The 15,856-nt window shown below is 37.1% G+C and overlaps 1 protein-coding gene across 2 annotated transcripts in view; it reads right to left on the bottom strand.

Annotated features, from left to right (window-relative positions):
- Nucleotides 1-15,856, bottom strand: part of TNKS (tankyrase) — a 182,220-nt gene that overhangs the window by 38,115 nt on the left and 128,249 nt on the right. For both annotated transcript variants that reach the window (XM_036838654.1, XM_036838655.1), the window contains exons 12-13: nt 3,899-4,070; nt 170-249 (exon numbers count right to left, since the gene is read on the bottom strand). In XM_036838654.1, coding sequence (XP_036694549.1) covers nt 170-249; nt 3,899-4,070 — 252 coding nt within the window. The remainder of the gene's footprint in view (nt 1-169; nt 250-3,898; nt 4,071-15,856) is intronic.

Here is a 15,856-nt window from a genome sequence, read left to right as displayed (position 1 = left end):
TAAGGCACATACTGGAAAACCTTCACAGTTAAAGATCTCTCCTGTTTATGGATCTACTCTGCTCATCCCTTTTATTGTTTGGATTTGAGTAGTTTCACTTACAAGCTTAAAATGAATTGGTAAGCAAAGGTTCCACAGAGCTACCCAAGACATTAAAGCGCTGCCTTACCTTCACAGTTTCCAAGTCTCCGGCTTTAGATGCTTCTAAGAGCCGATAGTCAACATCAGAAGTGCGTATAGGTGTACTTTCTACGTGAAAGAAAGGAAAGAGTACTGTTGGTTTTTAAGGAATCACAGAGTAGCTAAGGAGGGAAAATTATTTGGTGAATGTAAAGAGAGAGGTTAAGGTGTCAGAAATTTCTAAGATCTAATTTAAGGTTTTGTGGTGTCTTACTTCAATCTATATCTACCTTATCATAAGCCAAATTCAAACAAATTTTAGGACACACAAATCCTTCTCCATCCCAATTACTCTGTCTTTCAAATTTTATGGTCAAAACTTGGCAAAGGGGAATGGAGAAACATAGGACCATGAGATCAAGGACATCTTTATGATACATTGGTATTTCAAAGTGTTGGAGCGAAGCTTTGCAATAGATTCTGTTATGTAAACCGAGGGAAGCCACTCAACTTTCAGTACTTAATGTTTAGCCTTTCTTTTTGGTCTCCGTTTCTACAATATGAAACAGAAGTAATACTCCTGAAATCAGTGACCTTAGAAAATATAATCAGTGTACAAAAAAGGCCTACTAAATACAGAAATTTGTTTAATTCGCATTTATTATGGCTTCAGGGAAATGCAATTTAAAATGTCTTAAGAGGTGTGATACAAATGTTAAATAGAATATAATTAAGTCAGGCTGTTAAGTCTAGAAGTTATGAGGCTAACAAATGAGTTATTCTGATTAATCCAATACTATAAACAAACCAAAAATTCATTATACATTGGCCCAAATAAAAAGATTTTTAAAGGAAACAATGCTTATCACTCAAAGTATGTTCATGGGCATTAAGTGTGGCTTTTATAATGCACATGTGTACACACACTCATGTAACACAAAAGAACTTAAGTCCAGAAAACCTGGATTTAGACTGGGCTCTATTGTGATGATGGACAAATCATTTGATAGCTTAGTTTTTGCACCTATAAAGTGAGCGTTGGTTGGTTTCCCATAAATTCTCTTCCAGGCTTAAGATTTCAATATCTTGTGGCCAGAGACACCTTCCTTGAGTCCGGTGTCCAAATGGGAAGATCAAGTGATGCTATAATAAGGTTTCAGGTTTCAGAAGAAATACTTCAGCTCTTTCTAAAGTACTTTATTCAGGGAAGTGAGTTTTACAGAGTAAGTTATGGGAAGTCTTCAATGGGAGATAAACTATATTTATTTAGTCATAATAATAATACTTAGCAGATAAAATGCTAAGATTAAAGGGAGGAAAGATGAGAGTATTTCATATAATGAAATACATTTTTGAAATATCAACAATTATTTTTCTTTAAAAGGGAGTTTATTGCATTTGTTAGTCTGCAGAAAACTTTACTAATGTAAACTGTTGGTAACTATAGACTTGGGAGCTGAAAGTGCAGGTTTCTAAAAGTGGATCTCAAATCTGGTATTAACAAGTGTTTTTAATGAATCTTTAAAATATTACCCAGAACAGAACCCCAATAACTTACTATACATTCTATATGATTGATGTATTCTTTCAGGAGTCATTATAGATATAACCTGGAATTGGATTAGTAAATATAGGTACAGTTGAAAAGTTCAGCCAGTACATGGTCTACAGACTACAGACACACAAGTTTCTTGCAGAAATATTAGTTTAAAAAATTATATCCTCTTCCAAATAAAAAATAATTCCCATTTAAAAAAAATCTAAGGGCAAGACTTTACCGTTAATTTCTATTATTTGTATTATCTTTCCAGCTCAATAAAAAATATGAAGAACTAAACTAAAAAGTTCTGGCACATATTAAATTAGGCATTCAATGACCTATAAAATGCTTTATCTTACTAATCAATTTTTAAGAATTATCAAAACAATAGAAAAAATTTTCATTTGTGATTCACTATTTATCTTTTACCAGCAGTCATATATTCTAACTATTCATTTAGAAGACGTTTTAAAAGCATTACTGGAGCTAATCTGCTTAATTTATTCAATCCTTTCCTCACCATTTTGTCAATTACCTCTAAAAACTATGTATAGTAGTATTAGAAAATCTGACGTAATAGCTATAAATGTTTGCCGATTTATGGTTACAACTTATAGAAACTAACTTAAAATCCGCTACTAAATGGTTCTTACAAAAGTATAAGAGAAAAAATTTTGAAACAAAAATCACACCTTTTAGAAATTATTAGAATTTACTGAGAAGGCAGAAGTATTTCCTAGTCAAAGAGTGCTTATCTTCTTTAAGCAAATGTTCTATTGCTCTGTAGAAACAGGAAGTTAAATGAAGGCATGTTTTTCATAGTTGAAGCTATAAATCCTATGATAGCAAATTTTATTCCTTTAGATAGATCTTATTGGTATTGATAGTGAAGATGGCCTAGATAGGTCTAAATTTAACTGTCTAGAGATCATCACCTAAGACTGAAGTAAGAATGCCACTATCTAAGAATGAACTAACACAAGGAAAATAAACCAAATCAACAGCTTTGACAATGTGGCACAGTTACTCTTATGAGGCTGGTTAGCTCTGATTCAGCTCTAACAACACGTACCATGCTCCCTAAGTCTGGAAAGGTCCCCTATTTCCATGTATAGTAGTGATTCTTAACTGGGCTGTACTCTTGGCGGGCCCTTCAGAAATTTGTGGGGTTAATTTTTGTCTTCTAGTGGAGTCATGCCTTAGCTATTACTATTGTACAATTATAAATTATTTTACTGTAATTTACTTTCATTTTCCCTTTCTATTATAGATAGGGCATTTAATAAAGATTTTTGGAAAGGTCTCTGTATAGTTAGGTCATAATACCTATGAATTTCATTTCTGGATAGTAAGTGGATGTTATAAAATATTCATAATAAAGAGGGTATGCTGTGTCTGATGAAGAAAAGAACTACTGCATTATACGTAGGGAAAGTAGCAAAGACTTCTGATTCCTTGCCTGTAGCCTACTCAATTTTACTCTTTCAGTTTGTGAGGTCATTCTACAGCAGACATAATCCATGGAAAAAATTAAAAGAACAAGAAAGAAGAGTCAATTATATTAAATTTCTTTTGTAACTTCTTATTCATTTTTCAGTAGGCAGACTGTGTTATTTCCTCTAATTTGGGGGCTTTGGAAACTAGTATCTATTTTTGTAACAGTTTTATGTTTGATCGCCCTCAATAAACTAGATACTTAAAGTATATAACACTGTGCTAGGTAGGCACTGTAACACTCAGTAAGATTTTATAATTATATTTAAACCAGGAAAGACAAGATAATATCATAATAGTACAATGAAGATAAGAATTACAGAAAGCAGAATATAACACATGTAAGAACAATTAATTAAAAGATCATTACTGTATGAACGATTTGTAATTTTCCCTATTTGATAGATTTCGGAGCAACCATAATTCCACACTGTTTATAGGAGTTTTAAGAAACCTCTGATCATAACACCCATAAGTCAGGTTTCCAACTTAACACTAAAAAAATTAAAGAAAATGGTTGTCTCTTTTCATGACACCTACCTCAACCCCACCAAAATAGGCTGATGGGCAGAGCCACAGGCTAAACTGCAAGCAAGGAAAGGCAGGAAAAATATTCAGGCAAAGAAAATATTCCAAAGAGCCACTTAAAACAAGGGGCACAAAGTTTGTCTGTGAAAAGAGTTTATCAGTGGAAAGACATGGAAGAGGAAGAACAGAATGCAATGTCTACCTATTTGAACTTACCACTCAGAATCTGCTGCACTGCTTCGTTCCCCATCTGTGCTGCTGTAAAGCCTTGTAAAGAGATGATGGAGGGATCAGAGCCGTAACTCAGTAGCAGGCGGCAGGTCTGCAGGTGACCGGCAAGGGCAGCTCTATGCAAAGCAGTCTGACCAAGGGTGTCCAGTGCATTCATCTGAAAAATCATTGGGTGGGCACATGAGATCGAGCAGCTATTTTTGTTCCCTTTTACACCCTAGCGAATAAATTATGAGAAAAATCAACTGTCAAAGCTTTTTGAAAAATACCACAGACTATTCATTATTAATTCTCGCTCACTGATTCTAAGAAATACCATCTTCTTAGTTGCCGTTCTCTGACCACCTTACTGAAAATTCTAACATACCCATCCTTTCCCTGAACGACTGTCTTCCTGTCCATCCTCCACTCCCTGCCACTCTCCTCACAACTAGGGGTCTCTGTAAGGTCCCTGGGGGCTGGGACTCTTGCCTGATGTTCACTGCCTGCCGCGTCGAAGATGCACATTAAATACTTTTGGATGAATGAGTTCTACCAAACTTGTTCCCGGAATATAAAGATAACAGAATAAGTAAGCAAAGATAGTCAAAGTAATTAATTACATTTCTTTTCTAATTTTAGTAAATGATTATGATAGAATGCCCTAATTGAATTACACATTTAACCAAAAACCTGATTTGAAGATTCAAAGGTTCCATTTTTAAAACTTTGAAAAATTATATAGGAAGAATAATTTTAAGACTGTTAAGACAATGTTAAACCTTTGAATCATGTTTATAATTTGATCAAAACTAACGAGTCCTAACCTGTTTTCTAGGATACCCCAGTAAAGACTCTACTCTACTCAGACCAAAGTCCATGTTCATTGTACATGTTACTTCTTTCAGAGAAGCCCTTCATTCTGCCTTTCTGGATTATGAGATCCAGTAAAAGTCTCACCTTTTCTAAGAAATCTTCCTTGATTACTTGAAGCCTTGATGATTACTTCCTTTCTGAACACCTATGTCAATTCAGCACTATTTTATAAATTAGAACACAGGGATAGTGTTTGTTTACCAAGTAAAACTAAGGTTACTGAAATATGGAAAGTATTGTATAGGTTTTCTGGGTCCTCTAGAAAGCTCCTGTTTTTTTTTTGTTTGTTTGTTTGTTTTTTTTTTTTAAATTTATTATTTATTTATTATTTTTATTTTTGGCTGTGTTGGGTCTTCGTTTTTGTGCGACGGCTTTCTCCAGTTGTGGCGAGTGGGGGCCACTCTTCATCGCGGTGCGCGGGCCTCTCACTATCGCGGCCTCTCTTGTTGCGGAGCAGAGGCTCCAGATGCTCAGGCTCAGTAGTTGTGGCTCATGGGCCCAGTTGCTCCACGGCATGTGGGATCTTCCCAGACCAGGGCTCAAACCCGTGTCCCCTGCATTGGCAGGCAGATTCTCAACCACCGCGCCACCAGGGAAGCCCTAGAAAGCTCCTGTTAATGGTACATAGTAAATTCTCAAATATATGCTGGTTGGTTATTCAAAATGCTTGGGTACCCCCACCAAACACAAGATTAAGAAAAGAAAGGATTTAAGACAGTCTCCCTGTCTCCAGCTTTTCATTGTTGTAAGGCTGTGACACTTCAGGCAAGGGTTCAAATAAATTTTTTTTAAAATTTTTTAATATTATTGATTTTTTTATACAGCAGGTTCTTATTAGTCATCAATTTTATACACATCAGTGTATACATGTCAATTCCAATCGCCCAATTCATCACACACACACACCCCCCACCCGCGGCTTTCCCCCCTTGGTGACCATACGTTTGTTCTCTACATCTGTGTCTCAACTTCTGCCCTGCAAACCGGTTCATCTGTACCATTTTTCTAGGTTCCACATACATGCGTTAATATACGATATTTGTTTTTCTCTTTCTGACTTACTTCACTTTGTATGACAGTCTCTAGATCCATCCACGTCTCAACAAATGACCCAATTTCGTTCCTTTTTATGGCTAATATTCCACTGTATATATGTACCACATCTTCTTTATCCATTCATCTGTCGATGGGCATTTAGGTTGATTCCATGACCTGGCTATTGTAAATAGTGCTGCAATGAACATGGGGGTGCATGTGTCTTTTTGAATTATGGTTTTCTCTGGGTATATGCCCAGTAATGGGACTGCTGTGTCATATGACACTTCTAGTTTCAGTTTTTTAAGGAACCTCCATACTGTTCTCCATAGTGGCTGTATCAATTTACATTCCCACCAACAGTGCAAGAGGGTTCCCTTTTCTCCACACCCTCTCCAGCATTTGTTGTTTGTAGATTTTCTGATGATGCCCATTCTAACTGGTGTGAGGTGATACCTCATTGTAGTTTTGATTTGCATTTCTCTAATGATTAGTGATGTTGAGCAGCTTTTCATGTGCTTCTTGGCCATCTGTATGTCTTCTTTGGAGAAATGTCTATTTAGGTCTTCTGCCCATTTTTGGATTGGGTTGTTTGTTTTCTTAATATTGAGCTGCATGAGCTGTTTATATATTTTGGATATTAATCCTTTGTCCGCTGATTCGTTTGCAAATATTTTCTCCCATTCTGAGGGTTGTCTTTTCATCTTGTTTATTGTCTCCTTTGCTGTGCAAAAGCTTTCAAGTTTCATTAGGTCCCATTTGTTTATTTTTGTTTTTATTTCCATTACTGTAGGAGGTGGATCAAAAAAGATCTTGCTGTGATTTATGTCAAAGAGTATTCTTCCTATGTTTTCCTCTAAGAGTTTTATAGTGTCCGGTCTTACATTTAGGTCTCTAATCCATTTTGAGTTTATTTTTCTGTATGGTGTTCGGGAATGTTCTAATTTCATTCTTTTACATGTAGCTGTCCAGTTCTCCCAGCACCACTTATTGAAGAGACTGTCTTTTCTCCATTGTATATCCTTGCCTCCTTTGTCATAGATTAGTTGACCATAGGTGTGTGGGTTTATCTCTGGGCTTTCTATCTTGTTCCATTGATCTATGTTTCTGTTTTTGTGCCAGTACCATATTGTCTTGATTACTGTAGCTTTGTAGTATAGTCTGAAGTCAGGGAGTCTGATTCCTCCAGCTCTGTTGTTTTCCCTCAAGACTGCTTTGGCTATTCCGGGTCTTTTGTGTCTCCATACAAATTTTAAGATTTTTTGTTCTAGCTCCGTAAAAAATGCCATTGGTAATTTGATAGGGATTGCATTGAATCTGTAGATTGCTTTCGGTAATACAATCATTTTCACAAAATTGATTCTTCCAATCCAAGAACATGGTATATCTCTCCATCTGTTGGTATCATCTTTAATTTCTTTCATCAGTGTCTTATAGTTTTCTGCATACAGGTCTTTTGTCTCCCTAGGTAGGTTTATTCCTAGGTATTTTATTATTTTTGTTGCAATGGTAAATGGGAGTGTTTCCTTAATTTCTCTTTCAGATTTTTCATCATTAGTGCATCGGAATGCAAGAGATTTCTGTGCATTAATTTTGTATCCTGCAACTTTACCAAATTCATTGATTAGCTCTAGTAGTTTTCTGGTGGCATCTTTAGGATTCTCTATGTATAGTATCATGTCATCTGCAAACAGTGACAGATTTACTTCTTCTTTTCCAATATGTATTCCTTTTACTTCATTTTCTTCTCTGATTGCCATGGCTAGGACTTCCAAAACTATGTTGAATAATAGTGGCGAGAGTGGACATCCTTGTCTTGTTCCTGATCTTAGAGGAAATGCTTTCAGTTTTTCACCATTGAGAATGATGTTTGCTGTGGGTTTGTCATATATGGCCTTTATTATGTTGAGGTAGGTTCCCTCTATGCCCACTTTCTGGAGAGTTTTTATCATAAACGGGTGTTGAATTTTGTCAAAAGCTTTTTCTGCATCTATTGAGATGATCATATGGTTTTTCTTATTCAATTTGTTAATATGGTGTATCACATTGATTGATTTGCATATATTGAAGAATCCTTGCATCCCTGGGATGAATCCCACTTGATCATGGTGTATGATCCTTTTAATGTGTTGTTGGATTCTGTTTGCTAGTATTTTGTTGAGGATTTTTGCATCTATATTCATCAGTGATATTGGTCTGTAATTTTCCTTTTTTGTAGTATCTTTGTCTGGTTTTGGTGTCAGGGTGATGGTGGCCTCATAGAATGAGTTTGGGAGTGTTCCTTCCTCTGCAATTGTTTGGAAGAGTTTGAGAAGGATGGGTGTTAGCTCTTCTCTAAATGTTTGATAGAATTCACCTGTGAAGCCATCTGGTCCTGGACTTCTGTTTGTTGGAAGATTTTTAATCATAGTTTCAATTCCATTACTTGTGATTGGTCTGTTTATATTTTCTATTTCTTCCTGGTTCAGTCTTGGAAGGTTATACCTTTCTAAGAATTTGTCCATTTCTTCCAGCTTGTCCATTTTATTGGCATAGAGTTGCTTGTAGTAGTCTCTTAGGATGCTTTGTATTTCTGCAGTGTCTGTTGTAACTTCTCCTTTTTCATTTCTAATTTTATTGATTTCAGTCCTCTCCCTCTTTTTCTTGATGAGTCTGGCTAATGGCTTATCAATTTTGTTTATCTTCTCAAAGAACCAGCTTTTAGTTTTATTGATCTTTGCTACTGTTTTCTTTTTTTCTATTTCATTTATTTCTGATCTGATCTTGATTTCTTTCCTTCTGCTAACTTTGGGTTTTGTTTGTTCTTCTTTCTCTAGTTCCTTTAGGTGTAAGGTTAGATTGTTTATTTGAGATTTTTCTTGTTTCTTGAGGTAGGCTTGTATAGCTATAAACTTCCCTCTTAGAACTGCTTTTGCTGCATCCCATAGGTTTTGGATCGTCGTGTTTTCATTGTCATTTGTCTCTAGGTATTTTTTTATTTCCTCTTTGATTTCTCCAGTGATCTCTTGGTTATTTAGTAACGTATTGTTTAGCCTCCATGTGTTTGTGTTTTTTACGTTTTTTTCCCTGTAATTCATTTCTAATCTCATAGTTTTGTGGTCAGAAAAGATGCTTGATATGATTTCAATTTTCTTAAATTTACTGAGGCTTGATTTGTGACCCAAGATGTGATCTATCCTGGAGAATGTTCTGTGCGTACTTGAGAAGAAAGTGTAGTCTGCTGTTTTTGGATGGAATGTCCAGAAATGTCAATTAAATCTATCTCGTCTATTGTGTCATTTAAATCTTCTGTTTCCTTATTTATTTTCATTTTGGATGATCTGTCCATTGGTTTAAGTGAGGTGTTAAAGTCCCCCACTATTACTGTGTTACTGTTGATTTCCTCTTTTAGAGCTGTTAGCAGTTGCCTTATGTATTGAGGTGCTCCTATGTTGGGTGCATATATATTTATAATTGTTATATCTTCTTCTTGGATTGATCCCTGGATCATTATGTAGTGTCCTTCCTTGTCTCTTGTAACACTCTTTAAAGTCTATTTTATCAGATATGAGTATTGCTACTCCAGCTTTCTTTTGATTTCCATTTGCATGGAATATCTTTTTCCATCCCCTCACTTTCAGTCTGTATGTGTCCCTAGGTCTGAAGTGGGTCTCTTGTAGACAGCATATATATGGGTCTTGTTTTTGTAACCATTCAGCGAGCCTGTGTCTTTTGGTTGGAGCATTTAATCCATTCACGTTTAAGGTAATTATCGATATGTATGTTCCTATGACCATTTTCTTAATTGTTTTGGGTTTGTTTTTGTAGGTCCTTTACTTCTCTTGTGTTTCCCAGTTAGAGAAGTTCCTTTAGCATTTGTTGTAGAGCTGGTTTGGTGGTGCTGAATTCACTCAGCTTTTGCTTGTCTGTAAAGCTTTTGATTTCTCCATTGAATCTGAATGAGATCCTTGCCAGGTAGAGTAATCTTGGTTGTAGGTTCTTGCCTTTCATCACTTTAAGTATATCATGCCTCTCCCTTGTGGCTTGTAGAGTTTCTGCTGAGAAATCAGCTGTTAACCTTATGGGAGTTCCCTTGTATGTTATTTGTCATTTTTCCCTTGCTGCTTTCAATACTTTTTCTTTGTCTTTAATTTTTGCCAATTTGATTACTATGTGTCTTGGTGTGTTTCTCCTTGGGTTTATCCTGTATGGGACTCGCTGCGCTTCCTGGATTTGGGTGGCTATTTCCTTTCCCATGTTAGGGAAGTTTTCGACTATAATCTCTTCAAATATTTTCTCGGGTCCTTTCTCTCTCTCTTCTCCTTCTGGGACCCCTATAATGTGAATGTTGTTGCGTTTAATGTTGCCTCAGTTATTCTGCTATTGATTCCTTCTAGTGTAGTTTTCATTTCAGTTATTGTATTGTTCATCTCTGTTTGTTTGTTCTTTAATTCTGCTAGGTCTTTGTTAAACATTTCTTGCATCTTCTCGATCTTTGCCTCCATTCTTTTTCCAAGGTCCTGGATCATCTTCACTACCATTATTCTGAATTCTTTTTCTGGAAGGTTGCCTATCTCCACTTCATTGAGTTGTTTTTCTGGGGTTTTATCTTGTTCCTTCATCTGGTACATAGCCCTCTGTCTTTTCATCTTGTCTATCTTTCTGTGAATGTGGTTTTTGTTCCAAAGGCTGCAGGATTGTAGTTCTTCTTGCTTCTGCTGTCTGCCCTCTGGTGGATGAGGCCATCTAAGAGGCTTGTGCAAGTTTCCTGATGGGAGGGACTGGTGATGGGTAGAGCTGACTGTTGCTCTGGTGGGCAGAGCTCAGTAAAACTTTAATCCACTTGACTGCTGATGGGTGGGGCTGGGTTTCCCTCCCTGTTGGTTGTTTGGTCTGAGGGAACCCAACACTGGAGCCTACCTGGGCTCTTTGGTGGAGCTAATGGTGGACTCTGGGAGAGCTCCTGCCAAGGAGTACTTCCCAGAACTTCTGCTGCCAGTGTCCTTGTCCCCACGGTGAGCCACAGCCACACCCCACCTCTGCGGGAGACCCTCCAACACTAGCAGGTAAGTCTGGTTCAGTCTCCCCTGGGGTCACCGCTCCTTCCCCTGGGTCCCGATGCCCACACTACTTTGTGTGCACCCTCCAAGAGTGGAGTCTCTGTTTCCCCCAGTCCTGTCGAAGTCCTGCAATCAAATCCTACTAGCCTTCAAAGTCTGATTCTCTAGGAATTCCTCCTCCTCTTGCCAGACCCCCAGGTTGGGAAGCCTGACGTGGGGCTCAGAACCTTCACTCCAGTGGGTGGACTTCTGTGGTATAAGTGTTCTCCAGTCTGTCAGTCACCCACCCAGCAGTTACGGGATTTGATTTTACTGTGATTGTGACCCTCCTACCGTCTCATTGTGGCTTCTCCTTTCTATTTGTATTTGGGGTATCTTTTTTGGTGAGTTCCAGCGTCTTCCTGTCGATGATTGTCCAGCAGCTAGTTGTGATTCTGGTGTTCTCACAAGAGGGAGTCAATAAATTCTTAATGGTGTTCACAAGATTCACCATGAAATGCTGACAAATTTAATTATATCACATTTGCCAGCAGAAAAACGACTGTTTATACATAAACAACATAAAAGCACAGCCATTAGCATGTATTAATGGAAAACACAAGTGGTCAAAATAAACTTCTTGAATTTTTCTGTGAATATTTCTGTTATGTCCTCATCACAGGAGAAAAACTTTAAGAACATTCTAATCATTAACATTTTTCTGGAAATTGGATAAGACACCCACTAAATTATTCAATTATAGTGATGGAAATCCATAATCCAGCTCATTAAATCATGGGAACATAGTTTCAGAACTACTACTCTGAAATACAGATCTTACCAAATTATTCCTCAGCCCAAACTCAGTGACTCTTCAGTGCCTTCACATAAACTTGAATCCTTCAGCATGTCATTAAAGACCATCTGTAATTTACTTTTACACCACCTCTCCTACCTCTCTTTCCACTATATTTTTTCATCACAATCTGCTATGCTCCAGCTTTATTAGATTACCCTGGAGCCCCATTTTCTGAAGGTGTTAGTTTCTAAAGTCATCGTGAAAGGTAAAATTTGCCTTTGGTCAAGATTATCCTTGAAGATACCTTAGCAATGCAATGGTAGATACAGATGTAAAGTTTCTCAGTAAATCCAACACCAGCCAGTTTCACTTCCAGTGTCTAAGCAGATCAACTGAACACCAGATAAAGTACAGACAGTACTTTTAAACATTAACAACACACTATGTGTAAGAAGTGGTTCTCTCTATTAATATGCATGGTGGAACTGAGTGCAATATAGAACACTGCAGATTCACTTCTTCCGCCTCTTACTCATTCTGGGACATGCACTCATGGAGTGAAATACTGAGCAAAAATCACCACTCACTAATATAAGGAAGGGATGCAACTACCATTTACTAAGCACTTGCTAATATTAGATGCTACATGTAAATTGTAAGCTATTTATTTAAAAGCAGAGACTATGACTTAACCTTAAATGTAACTCTTCCCTCTACCCTAAAGTACAAGAGAGACCAGTGTAACACAAAATTCTTTGCTTTAGTAAATGTATATATTTTTCCTTATGAAATAATTCTTCCCTCAAATTTGAACTAGTTTCATAGCAACGAAAGAATATCCATGGAGTGCTTCATCAGACAACAAAGCTGAAGCACTACAAGAAGTCATAGAAAAGTATCAGTGAATAATATAATAGAAGCACTCATTCCATGGAAATAAGTAGAATAAAGAAACTAGAGGGACTTCCTTGGGGGTCCAGCAGTTAAGACTTCGCCTTCAAATGCAGGGGGGGGCAGGTTCAATCCCTGGTCAGGGAGCTAAAATCCCACATACCTCGTGGCCAAAAAACCAAAACATGAAACAGAAGCAATACTGTAACAAATTCAATAAAGACTTTTAAAGAATGGCCCACATTAAAAAAAAAAAAATCTTAATAAAAAAAAGAAACTAGAAAAATTTGGTGAGACTTTGTACAACCCACTTAGAAAGAACGACAATCAATAATAGGGAAATATTAAACAGATATTCTGTAAGGGTTTTTGTGAAGAAGAATTATTCCTCCCTAGAAGCAAATGTCAGAAACTTCTCCAATTCCCTGGTCTCAGGGCTCCGGGCTTGCCCGTCTCAGGTCATAAGATGACTGCGGCAGCCGCGCTGCACCAGCGCCAGGCAGTCTCAACCAAGGCCAAAAGGGAAGTTGCCGACATCTATTTTAAAAGAGAAGAAACCTTTCTCAGCGAACATTTCCTTATGGTTGGGGCCAGAGATGGTTTGTGGGCCCATGCCTTTACCAGGCACTAGTAAGGACGAGATGAGATCACCAGAGCTGTCTCAGACCCTCAAGCTCCTCTATCTGAACAAAACAGAGCTCTACGGAAGGACTTGGCAAGCTTTGATCTGCGGGCCAGCTCCAACCTACTGGTTTTGTGCGGCCTGCAAGCTAAGAATGGTTTTTACATTTTTAAATGGTTACATTTTAAATGGCTATATAAGTACCTACATAAAATCCTCTATTTTGTCTCTTGGCCCACAAAGCCTAAAATATTTACTACGTGGACTTTTAAGAACACATTTACTGAAAAATGATTACTGGATGGGAAATCGACTCTCTGCTTGAGTCATTACAGATCTTTAAAATGACTCAAAATTGAAAAAAGAAAAATCAAGGTCCCTAACTCCCTCTCATATCTAACTTGATCAACACCCTTAAGGTTCTACCTTTATTTATCAGTCAGTCATGGGATAGAATCAGGGCTCTCTATAAAGTGGGCAATCTAATTTTTTCCTCCAAATATTCTGAAGTGGTTCAAGGCACAGAAGTACAAAATGTGTGTGATAAATTTATTCCTGGAGGGCAGCAGTAACTATGTGATATAACTAGAGATCAATCCCCGTCCCCCGATTTTTTAAATGAGTCACCTGGCAGGATTTGTCTTGCTGCCCTAGTTCAGTTTCACGGTTTCATATTGGAGCCAGTATAATTTTATTTTGTTGTGATCCCAGAGAATTGTAGGGAACTCTCATTGTTTAAAGGGAGTTCTCCTAAGTTTGGATTTATTACTCTAATCTCCACCATTCTGTAAGTTACATAAATGGTAAATGACAATAATTCACTCTACTGGTGGAGAAATAACAGGAAAAGATTAAATGACCTGTGCAGGTCGTCCACAAAACCAATGCTGGAAACACTGAAAAAAAAGGGCCAACTCAAGTACAGAATATAGTCCAGAAGCTAGAATATCTCTGACACAACACTGTTCTTCGTCCTCTTGCCTTTGATGACTGTGACTCACGCTGTGTTAATTCTTCACTCAGGCAAAAAACTTAGGCTCAACAACGTTCAAAATATTCTTTATATACGAGTCAAACTCTTAAAAAGCAGAGAGACAAAACAAATATACAGTCTAGTATTATACATATAATTAAGTGCCTAAATGGTCATTCAAACTGAGCTAACCAAATAAATGACATTGCCGCTCACAAGGAATCTTCTAAGAACTTTCAAGTTATACAGCTATATATATGTATTGCTGTCCATGAGTTTTGTTTTCAACCTAAAAAATTTATTTGACAGATTGATTTTATATACAGCAGCATTAATTTATTCTTTATATTTTAAATAGATACAACTTTAATTCTTAATATATATGTATTATTTGGAATTACCAGCATACTTACTGAAGAAATTCGGGAATGTTGGGACTAATGAAGTCTTTTTTAAGACACAGTTCTATTTTCCTCTATCTCAATCTCCACCACAAGGATATGATAGAGGATGTCTTCAAAGATGCTTAGCATTCAGCACTAAAGAGATCTATTTTCTCTTAAGTACAGAAACTGCCTCAAATAAGAAAAATGTTATACTTAATGTGTTACACCTCAACTGTGGTAATTAATGGTTACAACTGGCTTAAGATACAAATTCAGAAGGTGTGAGAAGAATAACAGATGTCTGGCAGTTTTAAAGACAAACATTCTTTTTTTTTTGTATCTGGAGATAACAAGCTGAGGTATGTATCTTTATTTCTATTTGAATAGTAAGAATGACTTTCCTAAAGAGGATAATTTGATAAAATGATATAAAACCACAATGGTATGGGCCTGAAATATATAGGACATAAAATTATGATTAAAAAATGCCAAAAACAGTTTTGGAAACCAGCAAGCAGACTATAAGGAAATGGTTAAGGCGACTCTTTCAAAAATCAGTGTGAACAGCCTAGTCTCAACAGCTAACTATGAGGCTGAGTTCATCTCTCGCCTAAACTTCAGCTACGTCCACATCACTCATTTGGTAATTCATCATGAATTGTTCTGTGACATTTCTGTACTTAGGCATGTAGACTCACATTATAATTTTACGTTAACTATGAACATACGTACATCCCAAACTAAACCTGATTTCAAGTAATCTGAGAGTAGAAAACAGTCTCTATATTATTTTAGCTAGAGTGACAATTTTTTTTTCTGCCCAAATCAGGATACTTTGAAATTAAAAGCAAACAATAGTTAAAAAAAAATTAACAGGCATTAATAAAATCTACAATAGAGGGATAAAGACAGGAATCTGAAACAGGTCTATGCCCTGGTAGACAGAGACTACAACCTAGGGAACAGGTAGGTGGCAGGCATACTGTAATCTTTTTAGCTTGAAGGTAAGAAACATTAACTCTGGGCTTCCCTGGTGGTGCAGCGGTTGAGAATCTGCCTGCCAATGCAGGGGACACGGGTTCGAGCCCTAGTCTGGGAAGATCCCACATGCCACGGAGCACCTGGGCCCGTGAGCCACAACTACTGAGCCTGCGCATCTGGAGCCTGTGCTCCGCAACAAGAGAGGCCGCAATAGTGAGAGGCCCGTGCACCGCGATGAAGAGTGGCCCCCACTTGCCTCAACTAGAGAAAGCCCTCACACAGAAACGAAGACCCAACACAGCCATGAATAAATAAATAAATTAATTAAAATGGAGATTTCTTTAAAAAAAAAATTAACTCAACATCATCCCTTTTTATAAAAA

This window comes from Balaenoptera musculus, chromosome 21, assembly GCF_009873245.2.
Source record: "Balaenoptera musculus isolate JJ_BM4_2016_0621 chromosome 21, mBalMus1.pri.v3, whole genome shotgun sequence".
NCBI lineage: Eukaryota > Metazoa > Chordata > Mammalia > Artiodactyla > Balaenopteridae > Balaenoptera > Balaenoptera musculus.
This window is presented reverse-complemented; position numbering and strand designations above follow the sequence as displayed.